Raw genomic sequence first — 19,047 nt, forward strand, 5'->3', positions numbered from 1 at the left:
ACTATCCAACCTTGGGAATTTTTAGCCTTGCAGGTGCTGCCTAACTGAAACAAAAAGGGTCATCACATCACCCTTTGAGAGATGGAATCAGTCAGTGTCATGCGACTCCTATCTATTCTCCTCACTCGCCTCAGCTCAAACCTTAGAGGTACCTCTCTCTTCCCTTCCTCCATGCTATGAAAACCTTAATTGGAATGGAACAACTTGGTCAATACTTGATATCTGTTACTGAAATGGGTGTTTGTGTTTGGTTTTATTTATGAAGTCCTGAATTTTTCATTTGCATTCTTTTTCTGTTAGTACTTACTGAATTGCATTGCAGTGTATACAACTTTGTGCTTTGACAAATTCAATTTGATTTACTTCATTCTGAATGTTAAGAATAGTTTTGTGGTAATGCCAACACACTTGCAGGCCGAGTAGCAATTGATTATACCATTAATTTATTTTTTGCAATTGATTATACCATTAATTTATTTTTTGTAAATTGACTACTTCTTAGACTGCTATAGTCTTAATTTATGCTCTCTGTCCTAAACAATTGTAAATCGAATACTGTTGTGCATAATAGGCTAGCCTGGGTCCTTTCTCAATATAGGTTGCTTAGTGCTACATCTTGAACTATATAGTTTAAACACACCAAATATGCGGTTTCATAAACGAAAAGAAGCATTTAGCTTTTTTGTCATCTAAACCTTAATTGGAATGGAACAACTTGGCCAATTGTTGTTTCAGTACCTTTCTTGTAATAATGTTGTTTTTGTTTTCTACTTTTGAAACTCGCCTTCTTAGTCCAAACCTAGAGGGAAGAAACCTAACCAGCTCAAGTCAATCATTACCTGGAAATGCTAGGGAAGTATTAAACATTTGGTTCAGAATTTAGGCAGCAAAGAAAACTGTTTGCAAACCAAAGTGATTTGAGTCCTCAAGGTCTTCATCCACAACATCTCGAACTCTGATCTGTATATAATTATGATTTTTAGAATCTCATTGGTTGATAGGCTATCTAAACCAAGAAGTGTATTTCCTAAATCTAACTCCCAAGCTTTTGATTTTTTTTTTTTTTGCTTTTGCTTTTGCTTACAGCAACTGTCTTTAAGTTATTTTTGGTAGCTTTACAGTTAATATTGGGAAGTGTGTTGCATTGATTGCAACTTTTTGTCGGTTATATAGCATCTTTAGACAGAGGGAAAAAACTTTGCTTCCATCTTCTTTATTTAATTTTCATGTTTGTTTAATCTGACATTCAAAACTTTGATTTTATTTATTTATTTATTTTCTTCTTTTGCTTATAGGAATTTTGCATTTAAGTCAGTTTTGGTAGTTATGCGAATAATTTCAGGATTATGTTGTTGTTTTGTTTGGCTTTTGCAGATTCTATGCAAAAAAGTCTAGGCGTCAGTTTTCTGCTGCTGCTCCATTGTCTGTTGTTTAGCACCATCTCGATCTCTTATTCTTATTCAGGTATAAACCCTGAAGTTTTACTAGATCAGTCACTGGTTTTGTTTGTGTTCATTATTTTCTTTTTTGTATTGAGTTTATAGTCTGCACAACCATGTTAACATCAAATTCTCTAAGTACTGCTATTTCATTCTGCAGATTTGGGAAACAGCGTGCTATCAGATTCTTTAACTGTTTTAGATTCAGGTATGGATTTTAGAATAGTGTGAATCATATATACCCTTACTACAATAGAGCTGATGTTTCTTTAGAATATTTGTTATCCTTGTACCTTCAGAAGTAAACCCAATATTTTATTTAATGGGAAGAGTGATGTTGATTTAACATGTTACACTTACTCCATGTGATTCTTGAATAAGACTTGGTTAACTAGGTATTGTTTGCATATGTTTTGATGTTAGAGTAACCTTAGTGAAAAAGCAATTCGAGCAAGAAGTCTGGTCTGCTAGCTTCTTCAGATTGGCAAAAGTATTGTGTAGTTTTATTTCAAGCCTGATTGCATATCCATGGTTAGCAAACTGTTAATATACAACTATCTATGCTTGTTTCTTCACTTTCTTTTTCACCTTAATTGCTTTTTTCCTTATCTAGCAACAAGATCAGTCATTGATAGGATTTTGGTTTCTCAACTTCCTTTCTATTTGCTTTGTTTGGTCCTGTTTTCAGCTTTAGTTTTACATGTGTAGTTGGGATTTCTCAAGTCTCTTTCTATTTGTTTTGTATGGTCCTGTTTTCAGTTTTGGTTTTACATGTGTAGGTGGTAACTTGTGCATGTGATTAATTGAAATGAGTAAAAGCACAAGGTCTTATGTTTATTGGATGTTGTAAAGTATTTACTATTTAGGTACTAATTTAGGGAGAAAGATATGTGAAAGCTATTTGTACAAATGGCTGGCTTTTCTATAGAGCATGGTTAAAAGTATAATAACTTGTAAGTTTAGTACAGAGAAGTCGAAGCATAGCAGTTCAAGTTTAACTAAATTAGCAGATTTTAATTTTTTTGTGATGCAATTCTTAAGGTCTTTTGACATGCCTTGATTTTTTTTTTTTTTTTTAATCACAATGACATCTGTAATTCAAACTAGGTAACTGCATCCTTATACTTCTTTGGTGGTTTGCATTAGTAGTGCTTCCTCTTATCACCTCTTTGCATCTGCACTACTGTCTACATCGTGCAAGTGAATCTTTATATCTTCTTATTTACTATTCTTTTATTCAAAAATTGATATGATTGGGTTTTTTCATTTTGAATTTTATGTACTTTTTATAAACTCTAAAAAGAAAACACTGTTTCATGAATCTTTGTCGATTTAGGGTTTTTCCAGATTTGGGTTTTCAGTGATAATCTGAATTTTGATATGATCTGTTTGTTTATTGATTTAATTGCATTTTGTATGGTAAACAATTACTGTGGAAAATCATGGTTGACCTGAAGAAGTGTTTGTTTTGGCCGTGCCCAGAATAGCCCAATTGAAATTGGAGGAGTTCATCGAGGAATTGCATTTGCCTAATCTACTAGTTGCTACCGAAGAGGAGGAGGGAGGATATCACTTGATCGAGGCTGAGTCCTTCATTCTGTCTGGATGCTATTAAGTGAAGGGTTTTGGGTTTGATTGTATAATGGTAAATGCTTCTAAAGACTATAACTTTAGGGTGTGAGCATTGTTTGTATTTACTCTTGGATTTATAATTTGGGGCTTTGTTCAATACTAAGTTCTTTGTTCAATTTGGTGATGGGGATTTGCTTAAAGCTGATAACTTTTGAATGAAGCAGCAGCTGATGATGGATGAAAGTAATGGTTAAGCAGTTAGCGTTAAGGTGGTAGTAGCAATAAGTATATGTATGTCAAATTGAAATTGAACTTGATAAATAAGGAGTATTTTGAATTTAACAAAGAATATACCGAGGCCAAGAACTTGGCTAGTTCATATCGGGAGGAGGCTGCCGAGGAAGTGGCTGAGAAGATAGAGAGGAAGTTGATTCTTCTTGGTGCTACTGCAGTTGAAGAAAAACTTTAAAATGGGCATGTTCTGAGACAGTCAGCAAAATTTTCACTGAGAATTACAGTTGCATGTTCTATTCCAATGTTCATTTGTTGCCAAGTGAAAGGACATTGGTAGAGATTTTGTATAATAACACCAAATATCATTGCCATGCACACTCTTTTGATTATCCCCTCAAAGGGAATGTTATCTTCCTAATGTTTTTTTATATTACTGAATTACGTAATCTGTTATTTTAAAGTTGCATAGGGAATCCCGACTCTGGAACATGCAAAGCTCAAGGCTAGGGTGGAGGTTTTACATCAATGATACCTACCAATTTTGTTAAATAAGAAAGTATTTGTGTTTTTGTTAGGTTGTGATAAATAACATTACATTTTACCTGTTCGTATTTGCAGTCATTTTATGGAGCAGCAACTTGATTTTGCTCTGAAGCACATGAGGTCTAGAAAGATCTTCAGAATTTGGAGCAGCAACTTGATTTTGCTCTGAAGCACATGAGGTCTAGAAAGGTACAAAATCAACGAATACACCAGAAAGTTTTGTTCAGTGTAGCTAGATTGAACCAACATATCTAATATATAGTGTATAAGGTTCCGTTTTGTCAGTTTAAGAGCAAAATTAATTGGAATATGATTTTTGTTTGATCACATACAGAATCAACTCATGTACGAATCCATTCAGTGCTTCAGAAGAAAGTGAGAAAAGACATTTAATTTCTGTATACATGTAATAAAAATGTGCATATATATAATTTCAAATTTATGATGGATTGGATTTGTTTTCCATGACAGGATAAGGCGTTGCAAGAGCAAAATAATTCTTTATCTTTTAATACACTTTATGATCTTTTTATCTGATTCAAAGTGGATATTGATCTTATTCAGTTACATCTTAAAGGTCAACTCTGAGTAAGTTTGAGCTTGGAGGTTTGGGTGGTTTTGGGTGAAATAGAGGAAAAAAGAAAATTAAAAAAAAATATATATATATATATATATATATATATCTTGCTCCTCTTTCTCTAATTATTAATATGATGTATTTGGTAGCTTCAATTTTCTTTTTATTTTTCTTTTCTCTTCTGCTTAGGTGGAAGCTGCTGTTTTTGCCCAAGCTTTTGTTAGTTCTTTCACCACAGATTTTTTTTATTGCATTAACAAACCAATGAATTGAAAGTGATTGTGTGCTGGGATTATTGCCTTAAAAATCTTGCTCCCTTTTTTTTCCCCCCAAGATCACTATTGTTATGAAGCAGATACATGTTTTTATCTGCTGCTGGTTTTTCAGATGCAATCAAAAACCATGTATTTACTATCAGATTCATGCATAAGAACCATATTTCTCATATGGATATCGTTTGCTCTCGATTAGTGAACTAATCAGTTACGTGTTTTTGCGGGATTTTTGGTTTTCGGATAAGATTTTGTCCTGCTTCTCCCCAAAAATGAGTTAGATTCATCAGGTTGATGAATTTCAAAAACAAATTTGCTCTCTGTTTTCTTAAGTAATCAGGTACTGATTGTAGATCAGGTCCCCCCCTCACATCTTTTCCCAGTATTGTATTTGATTATCTTTGGCCTTATATTTGACTTCCCTACTCCCCAGCTTGCAAGTGAAACACTGATCACATTATCTCAGTATCCGATTTTAGTTTATTGTTGATAAAAGTCATGCAACCATTCAAAAAAAAAAAAGTCATGCAATTGGCATGGTACACCTAATTGCTGCTACTCCAACTTGGCTTATCGTTTCTATTTGCTGGTGTTCATAAGGGGTGTTATTTTGAAAACAGGCTTCCTTATTTTTGAAAACAGGCTTTCTTATTCTTTCAAGTGCTAAACCTTGGTGATATTTTCATTCAATATCTGGCCTGAACCGAAACTTAGCAACTAGCTTTCATTGTCTAACAATGGCATTTATAGTTGGTACTAACTTACTAAACAATTGACATTCAACATTGATTTTGATCTTGGATTTAAAGTGATTAATTGTTTCAGGTAATGCTGCTAGAGCATCACCACGCCTCAATTTCAAGGTAAAATGACTATCTTTTATTTCAAATATTGACGCATCATGATTTTCTTTTCAACAGTCGCCTCTCCTCTACCTTACTTCCTATCCTGTGGCCTGTAGTCCTATTAAATCATGTTGCAAAAGCATTCAATCCTTCACCCCACTTGCATGTTAATATGATTGTTTCTGACTTCCAGTGACAGCCCCACAAATGAGAAAAATGTAGCAGACTATGAAGAAATCAACTGAAGACAAATCAGAGGACTTAATGTGGAATAGATGGTTCACATTACATAGAACACTTGCGCCAAGCCCATCCTTTTTTTTTTTTGCAGTATGTATGTATCTGGTTAACATAACAGATTTTTGAATCTGTAAAAGATACTTCATGGTTCAGACGTTTGTATTTGTTGTAGTTAAACATATAACATATCCGCAGCATCGTGCGGGGTTGATTGCATCGCTCGCTTGCGTGGGTTTGATTTCTGTTGTTGTGGCCAAGGCCAATACCCACAGCATTCAGTCCCAAATGGAGCCGACAGTCATGAAAATTTGGTGGTGGCTATAGGCCAATTATCTGGTAATTTGTTATCAAATTCTCATGATTTGAATCCACTAGATGCAAAAGAGCTAGGGTTACTGGGTTAGAAGTCGAGGTATAAAAACTGTCGAATTGTACTGATAAAACAATGTACCAAACTTAACGTAAATTACTTGACATGATGAAAATTAGTTTGAACTTAGCATTAAAATCTGAATTTGTGCTACAAGTAAAATAGAGACAACTGAACTAATACGTACGACCTAAGGTTTTCCACTAATATAAACTAGGAAGCCCATCTGTCTCAGAATGTCGAAATTGACATTCATGTGCCAACCCATAAACAAATATCGACCTCCTGGTTGTTCTGTCATCACATTGAATATTCCTTGAAAATTAAATTGTAGCTGGTGCATTGGCACCAAAAATGCAACTGCATGTGTGCCAGTACATCCCTCTATAGGATCATCATCGAAAATGTCCACTGCTTCAGGATTACCAAGAAGTTGCCGGATTCTTGGCTCATCTACTGACGGCTCATATATGTGGAGGAAAGCACCCTCTCTCAGTAGGGCTTTGCATACGCTAATCGCGGGTGATCTTGTGAGATCGAGAACCCGGCTCTTATACGTGACTCCGAATATGGTAATCCTTCTGTTCCTAAGTGAGAGCATTTTCCGTAAAATTAGCTGAACAAACTCCTTTCTCCTCTTCACGTCTAAATGAGCAACCTTCTTAGTCAGCATTGCCTCGTGGTACAATCCAGCTTCACTAAAAGCATACTTCATGTACAAAGTATCTTTCATCAGTTCTTGGCCTCCAATTCCTAATGTGGCAGTCATGTAGTTGTTGTCCAGTCTATAATCTTCTCCAAGTAGTTGTCCAACGATGCCTATATCGGCACCATTTGTTTTGTCGCACAAGCTTGATAGAGCGTTGATGTAGGTAGGTTTCATAGCGAGCATTGCATTGGTGGCAAGTTTTGCTATCTCAACGTTAACAGCATTAGGCACTGGGACTACGCGGATTGCTTCTGGGTTTTGAATTAAAAACCATGTACAACTGTTGCAATGGAAGAACGTCCCCTACATTTGATTTTAACCCAATAACAACTCTATCTGGGTTCCTCAGGTCTTGAAGTCTAGAGCCCGGAGAGTAAAAGTCCGGATTGGACATAACGGCAAATTGCACAGCAGGTTGGCCATAAGGAGGCGGAGGTCTTCGGGCTAATAATGTGGTTGTCATATCGAAAGAATCAATTGGCATGGTCGATCTTTCTACGATAATCTTTGACGTTGGTGCCACTTTCACAATCCTCCTTATGGCTTTTACCCATAGCCTTAGGTCAAATCCTTCACGACAGCCAATTACCTTGATAGGTATTTCAACTCCAATAAAAATCATCTGGGCATCTACGATTGCTTCGTTCACATCATCGACAAACTGTAGATTAGCAACGGCAAGATTTTCTAACAACTCGAACATACCTTCCTCTTCAAAATCTATGTTCCCCTCATTCCAGTCTTCGATTAGTTGTTGATTGAAATCTGCCACAACGACGTTAAGTCTTGGGTATCGCTCTGCTATTACTGCCATGTGCATAACGCTGGATTGGGTGGCACCGATGCAACATACGTTGGTGATATGATCGAAATCCGGAGGAAGAACATTATTTGGAGGAAGGATGTTTTGACCCGGAAGAATGACTGCTAAAGGAACAACGTCTAAATTTGGGTCCGGAAGAATGACCGCTAAAGGAACAACATTAAGAGGACCCTGATCTGCCATTATCTCGATCTTGTTCTTGTTGGTGATCCCAGAAAACGAACACAAGAGCAAGAGAAATTATATGCGATACAAGAAGCCAAGAACAAGAAAGCTCAATTTTGAATTCAATTCTTGTTGGTGATCCCAGAAAATGAACACGACCATATGCGATACAAGAAGCCAAGAACAAGAAAATTGAGCTATGAGTTCGATTCTTGTTGGTGGATCCCAGAAAACGAACACAAGAGCAAGAGAAATTATATGCGATACAAGAAGCCAGAACAAGAAAATTCAGCTATGACTTCGATCAGTGTTTGAGGGGCTATTTATAGGTTATTATTTCCTAAGGCTTCTCGGCAAGTTACACCTAATTCAATTAGGTAATAAAATAATAATAAATAAACAATTAGGGAACTGATACTAATATATGATTTGATAAGCTATTTAATTTATAATCAAAATAAATTATCAATTGGTATTATCTCGCAACTGCTCCTGCATCTTCTCCATTTTTATGGATAAAAGTGCAGGTGAGCCCAAAGATGTGGGCGAATCCTGATGGTGACTCTGAGCAGATAGTCTAGATAGGGTCGGTCGATCGAAGTAATGAGTTGGGGTGCGGTGGCGGTGTCTTTGGACGGCCGCCATACCTGGGTTGTTGGAAGGTGGGGATTATCAATCATGTTGATCGACGATGGAACTAGATAGGAGCAGTACTGGACGTCGCGGGCTGTCTCTCGACTGAAGTCGGGGGGTGGATTTGATCGGATTCGGCCTCTGGATTGTGGGATGCCGAGAAAACTGGTCGGTGAAGGCGTCCTAGCTAGTCAGAGGGATGATCTCAGGCGGGTTTTCCTTTTGGCTGTGATGGGTATTGGCCGCGGTGCGGACGAATGCGGTTTCGTCGAGCCAAGATGGAGGGCTGGTGTTCCAAGATCGAGGCTGCCGAAAAGTCCGCTTCTACAAAGGCATTTCCACAAGCAGTAGTTGATGCCCAGTTCCTAACAAACGTGAAATAAGGCAAGGCATCGGCAACTCGATGCGAAATGCACAACCCAATAGCAATTCCTCCACAGTGAAACAGATTGAGTTGAACTCCGAGAGGTATATCTGTGACCTCGTCGGGCTTGATAGGCTACAAGTTGGTCAATTCGGAGAGGGAGGGACTGGTGATGGCATGAGAGAGGAAGTGGGATTTGACTCGAGCTTGGTAGAAGGGGATTCCATGGTCGTTGGAATCCACAAAGAGGTTGAATTTGTCTCGGCCGGCTAGTGGGTAGTACGGGGTGAGGGTTTTGGAGAGAGATTTCTTGAGGTGGGTGGATATTAGGCCTGGGCTCAGGTCGGGCCGGGCCCGAAAATCAGTGAGACTGAGACCGAGACCGAGAATATCGGTTCGGGCCGGTTCGGTCTTTTTTCGAAATAAAAACCGACAGAAACCGAACCGGTTCGGGCTTTCGGGCTTTCGGGCTTTTCAGGCTTTTTCGGGCCCAATTTCCAGTTCAAGATTTTTTGCCTGTTTTCCCTGTTTTCCAAATACAATTCTGCACCTTGTCATTTGGCACTCATTTTGGTACCTGGAAGACTAGAATACATATTCAATTATCTCATTAACATTACAGCAGTCATGCATTATTACAAATTTATATAGTTTACAACACAAACTCACAAATACATTGTCCATTGTCCAACAGAAAACAATCCAAATTATTAAATCATTTCAACTATGTGTTCAATCATTTGAAATTCAAAGTTTGAATGGTACTACAACTGCAACAGAAACATGAACACAATCCTCCCGTTTGCACAAATTGCTGCTCATCAGGGCAAACTTCTACCCATTCCCATTTGGCAACTCTCCACTCTTTGCAGCTCTTTTCTGTAAGTCTGCTTCATAATGCTGAAAAGCAGCATCTAGAGCCTGCACTAAAATGATATTTCCGTGAGTTCCCTTCATGATTAAGATTTTTCGTTTTCTATTCCTCTGAAAAACACATAACCTAAACCTGCTTTCTCAGCAACCACAATAGCAATACCAGGAAAGAATTAGTACACTTGCCAAAAAGAGCTAGAAGCAACCAAGTCACCAAAAACCAAGCAGTATTTAAGCCATTGTAGATAGATAATTAGATACTGCTACACCATAAAAAGTACACAAAATTGAAGAGAGAAACAGAAAAAGTAACTGAGATTTTTACTATAAGTTTCTAGTGTCCAGTAGCTCAGTTGTACTTGCCCTGTTTTCACTGGTTTGTAATTTTAGTTTTTCTAATCTTATTACTTACATTCCACTGCCGGCAATCATACAAATTTTGTTCCCATCAGAAAAGAACAATCTAATCATTACCCCAAAAAGAAGAACAATCCAATATCATCACTAACCAACAGAATTACAGAAATGCAGTAGGCTCAACCAACAGAATTACAGAAAATGCAGTAGGCTCAACAAATTTTGTTCCCATCATAAAAGAACAACCTAATCATTACCCCAAAAAGAAGAACAATCCAATATCATCACTAACCAACAGAATTACAGATTGCATAACATTAACTAACTAAAGGCAGTAGGCTCAACCAAATGCAGAAATGCACAGTTTTAAAAAATAACAGGGGCAGTACCTTATTTTGCTGCTTTACTTTTGCCGGCATTACCTACCCTTGAATTCTTTGAAGCTTTAGATGATTTAGACGTAGATGGCATTTCAGGCTGATCAATTGTACTAGCACCTTCCTCCCTTGCATGTTCTGCAAAACAACAAAAGTACAAAGTTTAAACAAAAACTGTCCCGATTTTGGTACACATTACTACATTGCATTATAAACTTGAAATAAATTAACAAGGCAGCCATTCCAAAAATAAAAATCATACCATCCTCCACACTTTCATAAAATTCAATGTCCTCGATACTAGGAACATATTGAATGTTGTGGATGCTTTCGGATTTGATCCAATTTTGGTAGCATATCAATGCTTCCACCGTTTTGGGAGTTAGAGAACTCCTAAAGGGATCAATGACCCTTCTGCCTGTGCTAAAGCAAGACTCACTTGCCACTGTGCTCACTTGTATTGCCAAAACATCCTTGGCAAGGGCAGCAAGATTAGGATACTTGGCACCATTCAACTTCCACCACTCCAATATATCCCACTTATGAGGAATTGCAGGCTTCTCAATCGGGTCCAATAAGTATCTATCCACTTCATGTGCAACAACAGCTTCGTCGGAGTCTTCCAATTCTTTCTCCCAATCTTGTTCCATGTCCGCTATTTTTCCAGTAGGCTCAACCGTCCTTTGGAGCTGGATTTGCTGCCTTGGCTAATTGAGCTCTCTCCACTCCTAGCTTTTCCATTTCCAGCCTTTGAAGACATCATTGAGGAGCTGTACAGATCACAAAGGGCCACTAGAAGCTCTTTAACCTCGGCAGACTTCCTCTTAATGTCATCGGACTTCATTTTCAGCCACTTATTGCAGATACTTTCAAAGTTTCTGATCTTGAACCTTGGGTTTAACACCAAGGCAATGAATAAAAGCTGATTGCAGTCTTCCAAGCTTCCAAAATACTTATCAAACTTCCCTCTCATCTTCACAGCCATATCGAACAAGATCATTTCAGTCTCTGAACCAGTGAAATCATATGGTTTATTGAACAATTCATCGATCTCTGATTTGATGGCCACTATATCATGAAAAGCTTTCCATGATGTTGGGTGATTTGAGGCACTAATCCTCATTGTCACATCATAGAAGACCTTTAAAAACCTCACAAAAACTGCTGCCTTTTCCCAGTCCTCTTTAACCGGTGGCCCCACCCTTTTTGTCTTCTGTTTCTTCCTTGAATCAGACCCTCCAACAACTTGCAGCTCATCCACTTCATTGTCGATGTCTTCTTCCTCCTCAAAGTACCGCGTGTACTTGCTGTCCTCCTCATCAGCCATTCTATCAAAGGCTTTTCGCAGCTGTAAAGCAGTCTCTAGCATTAGAAAGGTAGAGTTCCACCTTGTTGGCACATCAAGGATGCATACTTTCTTCGACTCAACCTTCTCATTCTCTGCACACTTTTTAAAAACATCAAGTCTTTGTCCACTGCTCCGAACATAGCGTATCGCATTCCTAATTGAAGCAATTGATTTCTCCATCATTTTTAGGCCTGATCTGACAATGAGGTTCAGAATATGTGCAAGGCACCTAACATGCAGGTACTTGCCTCCAAGAACAGGCTGTTTCTCCCAGCCTAACATCTTCTTCCTAACGTACTCAATTGCAACCTTATTTGCACTTGCATTGTCAACGGAAATTGTCAACACTCTCTCAACTTCCCAATCAAGCAAACATGCCTCCAACAACTTCCCTATGCTATTGCCCTGATGATCAGGAATCACCCTAAAATTCAGTATTCTTTTGTGCAATGTCCAACCAGCATCAATAAAATGGGCAGTCACCACCATGTAGTTGATATTTTGCACTGAAGTCCATGTATCGGTGGTCAAGCAAAGGCAATGATTCCTTAACTCTTTCTTCAGCTCTAATCTGGCTGCTTTATATATGGACAGAAACAGTTTCACAATAACCCTCCTAGAAGGCACATCCCACCTAGGTACAGCCACACTACAAAAGTATCTAAACCCCGGCCTTTCGATGAAACTGAAAGGCAGCTCATCCATTACTATCATCTTGCAGGCTGCTTCCCTGCAAACTTCCTGACTCCATTTCACCATCACCAACTCCTTAGTGCCACCGGTACTTAATACCTGCTGCCCACTTTCTAAATCAACCCTACCCGGATATTTTTTGCACACTTCTAGTATATGTCTCCTAAGTGAACTAGTTCCATTTCCATAAGTATCAGATGCAAGATCAGTTCCACAGTAATTGCACTTAGCTCTTTGTTTAACACAAGTTTGAACTTTCTTACCATCCTTAATCTCGAACTGAGGCTTCTCAATCTTCTTGAAGTGCAACCACACCCAAGATCTTCCAGCAGGTTTTTCTTCTTTTGCTTCTTTTTCATCATCTCCAACATTGCTCAGTCCAGCGGCTGCAGATTGACCATGTTTTCTCTTCACACCAGCCTTCCTCTTCGAGCTTTTGAATGTTTTGGGAATCGTCTGAACCCTTGAAGCATCAGTTGGTGTTGGAAGAGCAATGGCTTTTGAATTGGAATTGGAATCAGAACTTTGGGATGAATTGGAATCGGAACTGTGGGATGAATTCTGAGGAGAAGCCATGAAATGCTATGACTATGACCAAGATTTGAAAGGAGTATAAGCTATAAACTTCATATTCCAAAGTCCTGCATCTGCACTACAATGAACATAGCCAGCAATAATCAGTAATGTCAAAGCTGTTCCAATTAAAACCAATTCTTAATTCTATATACTAAACAAGTTTATTCACCAAAAACTCCAACCAGAAAAGGACAATGATTTGCATTGCATTAATGCATTGCATTAGAGGAATCAAAGATTCTAACTTTGCTCTGATGTCCTTAAATCTAGTCCTTCTCTATCATCAACCATCCAATGAAGACAATTTTCATAACAAATTTATACGGATATCAACAAGTTCATACCTGTAAAAAGCTTGAAAGCTGTTGGCACACTCTGGCGCTGCGTAACCCAAAACACATCAGCCTTCTTTGTCATATACAACCCAGGATCCACAATTAAGGGCTTGGCTCTTTGGTACCTATAATCACACAGCATTACAAAACCAATCAGTAAAAAGTTCTCAATCACAAATGGAAACAAAAACAATACAAATATGGAGACTAAAGATAAAAAGGAAAGTTGTACATACTCTTTCCATCCAATGTTGCTAGTATGATCAATAAAATTAAGATCCCGCGGCAGGTACAAAAATGTGTGCAGCAGATCTAATCAAATCACAGGAAAAACCAATTAAAAACAGAGCAAAACCTCCACAAATCATGGGCCAACAAAGTCAAAGCCCAAGTTGACTCACCGTCTTCAGTAACAAGCGGATAATCAGAAGCAACTTGATCGAGACTGGAGAGAGAGGTTGAGACTGGAGATCGAGATCGAGACCGAGACAGGAGAGAGTGGTTGAGACTGGAGAGAGAGGTTGAGACTTGAGACTGGAGATCGAGATCGAGAGATCGACGGCGACGACTGGAGATCGAGATCGAGAGATCGACGGCGATGACTGGAGATCGAAGGCGACGACTGGAGATCGAGACTGGAGAGAGAGGAGACTGGAGAGAGCTTGAGACTGGGGATCGAGACTGGAGACTGGAGACTGGAGAGTGGAGAAAGAGGTTGAGGCTGAGATATGGGGCTAACCGGCTGAGACTGAATGGAGATTTGGGGCTGAGAATTTGAGAATTGAGATTGAGAATCAGAACTTTGGTATCGAACTATCGAGTATCGATGGCATGATTGGCATCGATGGTATCGGCTGAGAGGGAGGCTGAGGACCTGAGGTCGAGTAGACGAGTCTCTACTCTCTAATCTCTATTCTCTAGGGTTGGACTAAAGGAGTGAACCCCCTTTACGAGTTTACGGCTTTACATTTAGTTTTTTTTTTTAATATTTAACTTGATATTTAACACCCAATCATGGACTGACATGTGGCAAATGCTACAGTATTCGGGTCGGTTCGGGCTTTCGGGCCCTGAAAATATCGAACCCGAGACCGAAACCGAAAATTTCAATTCGGGTCGGGCTTTGGACCGAACCGAAAATTTATATTTTAAAACCGAACCGATTCGGGCTTTTTTACTCGGTTCGGGTCGGGCCCTCGGTCTTTCGAGTCCGGACGCCCAGCCCTAGTGGATATCTTCATCTGTTTCTGCTAAATTATTAGAGAAGACAATATGGAAAACAAAAACAATAGTTTTTTAGACCAAAAAAAACAAAAACAATAGTTAGTGAACATACGCAGTTCGTTATTGCAGTAGCAAAACCAATAATTTGTATACAATCCAGCATTATTTGATTTATTTTCAAAGATTGCTGGCATTGTTAGTGTTTGGCTCCAATTTTGCTGCAGCTGGTCAACAGTCTCTTTTCTGCGCGGGCGTGCCAGCACCGTTCGGGTGCGGTCGTTGGGGGTGTCCCTTGACCTGACTTCTTTTGAGCGACTGTAGACGAGGAGAGCACCAACCTCGTCACAGGATTCTTTGTGCCTCGTGCTAGAGGACTTTATCTTGTGTCACCAAGTCGATACTTAACGTTGTAGGTTAAGCAGAGCGAAATCACCGGGAAGTAGAGAGAAGTACTTGCTAAAGCGTGACTTTAGCTTGGTTGGTTTGCGAGGGCGTTACCCTTGCTTGGCTGGTTTCGTAACCGTTGTGGTCACGGTACTACAATCGGCTCTCGAGGAGACTAGGACCGAAGTACGTTGACAGAGGGTTTGGTGGCACTGAAAGTCGGCTTCTGAGAAGACTAGGACTAGGAGTGTGATCACCGGTAAGAGAAAGAGAAGGAGAGGAGCTGCTCTTAGAGAGGGGTTGCTCTAGAGAGGCTTGGATAATCTTAGAGATTGTTGTTGTCAATTGTGTTTCATTGTAACCTCTATTTATAGGCTACCATGCCAAAGTGTTTAGCATTAAACAAATGATAGTGGAGCATTAATTGGAGATCAGAAATGATGAATTTTGGAGATAAGGAAGCATAATTGAAGATAAAGAATGATGAATTTCGGAGATAAGGAGATAAGGAGGCATAATTGGAGATAAGGAATGATGAATTTTGGAGATAAGAAAGCACTTTCGGCTCCTTTATTCCTTCAATTTTATCTCCATCAAGCATTCCGATTTTGACCGTGACCTCTTCATAAGAAATGTTCCACTATGAGTGTAGATCACCCTGGTCAAATTTCAGAGCTTTTCATATAGTGGTTGGGCCGGAAACGCTGCTGGACCTCTTACAGGTCCAGTTTTCCAGTTTTGCTTCTACAAAAGATTGGACTGATTGTTTGAAGGCCTTCCACTCAAAAAAATCTCTGGCACTCTTCATAATAAATGATCCTTGGGATGTCTAGATTTGATCTGGACAGTTTTAGCTCATTTAAATTTCATTTGGTTAGTCTGCCGCCCCTCCTTCCTTGTTTAGCTCGGTTTCTCCTAGCCGAAGTAGTAAAATGTGCTAAAGTTGACTTTTCATGTTTCCATGCTTCCATAGTAGGCTTTATTTAGCCTCTAAATATATATTTCGAACTTGTCGACAATATATAGCTTGAGCCACTGACATTGGCTCAATTTCTCCAAGACGTGCCTTGTCAGGCCAAAATGCTCATTTTGGGTCCAAACAGTTAGAAAACAAAATGCATAGCGGTTGTGAAATTCATAAAGTTTTTGTACAGTGAAGATGTTGTAAAATATGTCTTGCTTACTGTTTGTTAGTAGTCCACGCATTGCCACTAAATTAGTACTTTTGAGCTGCTTGATTATGGATGTTATTACTGGATTAGAAGAAAAATATACCGTTGGAGTTGATGGTATCGAAGTCTCGAACTATATCTGTTACCAACAGTGGCGCCGTGGCTGATCCAAGATGTACATTTGGGGTAGGCTAATTTATTAGTTGCTCATAAGAAACTTTTTTTTTTTTATGGGTTGCTCATAATATTTTTTTTTCCTATCAATAATGCTTCCAAGAATTTTGAGGCTAAATTAAATAAAATATTAATAAAAATAATTGTAACTAAAGAGAAGAAGGGTGGAGACAATGGGGAAAGAGCCAAAAGAAACAAGCAATAAAATTTGAAAATATACTAATAAAAATGTTGTAACAAAAGGGAAAAAAAAAAGGAAGAGAAAAAGGGTGAAAAAAAGGAAATAATAAAACAGGCATGAATTGTCATTATACATTCCCTTTAAGGGAGTCGAACCGTGGCTCGAGAAAAATGAACCTGTTACTTTACCGACTGAACCACGGACACTTATAATATACTTGAACCATTTGAACCACTCACGTCTTACCAACCGAAAAGCAAAGAATATATGAACCTTCTTGGGCTTTTTGCCCATTTTTGGTCCGTTGCTCGATCCCTTTTTTGTAATAGTTAGGCTCCGCTTTTTGGCCTGATTGTGAGGCAAAAAAGAAAAAGAAAAAAGGGTTTTTTACTTCAACAGTGTCTGAACTCTTCGAGGACTTTTGAAATGATACCTGAACTTTCAAAGTGATCAAAGTGATACCTGAACTCTAATTTTCTTATCAACGGAATACCTACCGTCAATTTTTATCACGGAACCGTTAACTATGACCACGTGTCAGGCACGTGAGGCACAAATAAGGATTAAAAGACTAATTTACCCTCAAAAGTATTTTATTATTATTTTGCTTTCTTTCTTTCTTGTTTTTCTTTTTCAGCTTCTTCTTCCCTCTGCTTTCTTTCAGCTTCTTCGTCAGCGACCCGAAGGTCCTCCAAGTCGGGTTCTTTGCCGCCCCAGAGCCCATCGCCTCCTCCCCTCCCGTCTCCAACATTTCCCCCTCCGGCAACTCTCTCTCCCCCGTCATGATCCCCCCGCCACGTCACTCCTCCGACGCCGCCCATCCCATTCTCTTCTCTCCCGTTCCCCCCACCTCCTCCAGCCGCCGCGACTCCCTCGCCTCCTCTGACCTCTTCCACGCCTCCTCCCCCACAGCCTCCACTTCCTACGCCGACGCCGATTAATGTGCAGGAACTAAACGCAGAAGAAAAAGAAGATTAATCTGATGTTGATATGTGTTAATTTGATGGGGATTAATCTTATGTTGATTTGATGGAGATTGGGGATCGGAGGAAGAAAAAAGAAAAAAAGATGAAGCAGAATTGCAGGAACTAAACGCAGAAGAAGAAGAAAGGTCGAAGACCAGGACAGAGAGAGAGAGAGAGAGAGGAGATTCTGTTTTGTGTTTAATCTATCACCTAAGAACAGTATAAATAAAAAGTTTGTAGAGATTATAACATTGGCAGCTCGTGCTCCAGTGGTGGGGAGTTGAACTCTTGTGAAAGAGGTTGGGGGTTAGAATCTCATGTCTTCCAAGATTTTATATTTTGTTTAATTATTCAGTATCTCCTTAAATGAGTATAAATATAAATTTTGGAGGTTGTATATCGAGGACAGTTTGTGCTCCAGTGGTGGGGAGTTGTGTTGTTGTGAGAGAGGTTGGGGGTTCGAATCTCATGTCTTCCAAAGGTTAATATATTTTGTTTAATTATTTGGTATCGCCTAAAAAGAGTATAAATATAAAGTTTGGAAATATCATACCGAGGACAGTTTGTGCTCCAGTGGTGGGGAGTGGAGTTGTTGTGAAAGAGGTTGGGAGTTCGAACCTCATGTCTTCTAAGGAGGGAATTGAGTTTTTGATTGACTTTTAAGGGGAATTGGGAGAAAAAGTCTGTTTTGCCCTCATTTTTTTGATCACGTGGGCCTCACGTGCCTCCAGATAACGGCTCTGTGACGGAAATTGAAGGTAGGTATTCCGTTGACAAGAAAATTAGAGTCCAGGTATCATTTTGATCACTTTGAAAGTTCAGGTATCATTTCAAAAGTCCTCGAAGAGTTCAGACACTGTTGAAGTAAAAAACCCAAAAAAAAAACATAGTCAGTACTAAACCCAAACTTCTCAAAATTGTAGATGGTTTAATCTATCTCGTTTCTTTTCTTCTTCTTTTTTCCTGCCAAAAATAAGAAACTTTCAATCTCTTTTTTTTTATAACTTTTGCAATGATCGCCCAAATTACTGAAAGAAAATATTTTAACTATAATAAATCAAATAAATAAATAGAGTTTATAACTATATGTAGTCGATGAAAACCAAATTGGTCATTGACCCAATAACATTTAACTGTGATAAATATTGCCTGAACTTCAAAGTTACGATAGACCAAAAAAAATAACTCTGAAGTTATGAAGGCCAATACTAGAGATAGGGTTGAAGAGTTAAGATTTAGGTGTTAATTACAGTCGAAAATGCTAGATTTGTGAACTTAGGCCAGATATCCATCGTTACTAGCTTAGCAAGATTTATTTATTTATTTTTAAGTAGAAGTTGATAACATTCTATCAACAGCTAATTTGGTCAGAAGCTAACAGATACTTATCATTTTGTCGTTTTGTCTGAATTCTTTTGTTGTTTGACTGGCCGTTGAAGTTATGAGATTAAGCCTAAAAAAATGGTGTAAGTGTCGTGTTCTGCCATTGATAATCTATTGCTGTTATCTATTTCAAAAAAATGAATTCAGAAAGATATTCATTTGTCCGTAGTTGGAACTTGGAACTCCCTTCTTTTCTTTTCTTTTTTCTTTTTGCGTTTG

At 38.7% G+C, this 19,047-nt stretch overlaps 2 protein-coding genes and 1 long non-coding RNA gene across 6 annotated transcripts; 1 reads left to right on the top strand and 2 right to left on the bottom strand.

The window, feature by feature from the left end:
* The first annotated feature begins 20 nt into the window (after window positions 1-20).
* LOC112165156 lies at window positions 21-6,000 on the top strand. 4 transcript variants are annotated; one of them, XR_002922681.2, is made up of 7 exons: window positions 21-148; window positions 1,375-1,464; window positions 1,600-1,647; window positions 2,922-3,084; window positions 3,707-3,977; window positions 5,463-5,500; window positions 5,676-6,000. It is a non-coding gene; the product is annotated as an uncharacterized LOC112165156 (long non-coding RNA). The 4 variants fall into 4 exon arrangements; XR_005799538.1 differs by having other exon boundaries at window positions 31-148; window positions 2,922-3,759; window positions 3,864-3,977; XR_002922679.2 differs by having other exon boundaries at window positions 22-148; window positions 2,922-3,977; window positions 4,123-5,500.
* Window positions 6,001-6,282: 282 nt separating this feature from the next.
* On the bottom strand, window positions 6,283-6,975 carry LOC112168122 (UDP-glucose 6-dehydrogenase 4). The gene has a single exon (XM_024305241.1). It carries the CDS (start codon window positions 6,973-6,975, stop codon window positions 6,283-6,285), a length of 693 nt encoding a protein of 230 aa, XP_024161009.1.
* A 49-nt stretch (window positions 6,976-7,024) lies between these two features.
* On the bottom strand, window positions 7,025-7,807 carry LOC112168133 (UDP-glucose 6-dehydrogenase 1). The gene has a single exon (XM_024305255.1). The coding sequence runs from the start codon at window positions 7,805-7,807 to the stop codon at window positions 7,025-7,027; it is 783 nt and encodes a 260-aa protein (XP_024161023.1).
* Between the last annotated feature and the right edge of the window lie 11,240 nt (window positions 7,808-19,047).

The sequence above is a fragment of the Rosa chinensis genome, chromosome 5 (genome assembly GCF_002994745.2).
Source record: "Rosa chinensis cultivar Old Blush chromosome 5, RchiOBHm-V2, whole genome shotgun sequence".
In the NCBI taxonomy this organism is placed as follows: domain Eukaryota; kingdom Viridiplantae; phylum Streptophyta; class Magnoliopsida; order Rosales; family Rosaceae; genus Rosa; species Rosa chinensis.

Excerpts from the sequence above, each read along its gene's own strand:
- LOC112168122 (XM_024305241.1), bottom strand. The coding sequence starts at position 6,975 with ATGAAACCTACCTACATCAACGCTCTATCAAGCTTGTGCGACAAAACA.
- LOC112168133 (XM_024305255.1), bottom strand. The coding sequence starts at position 7,807 with ATGGCAGATCAGGGTCCTCTTAATGTTGTTCCTTTAGCGGTCATTCTT.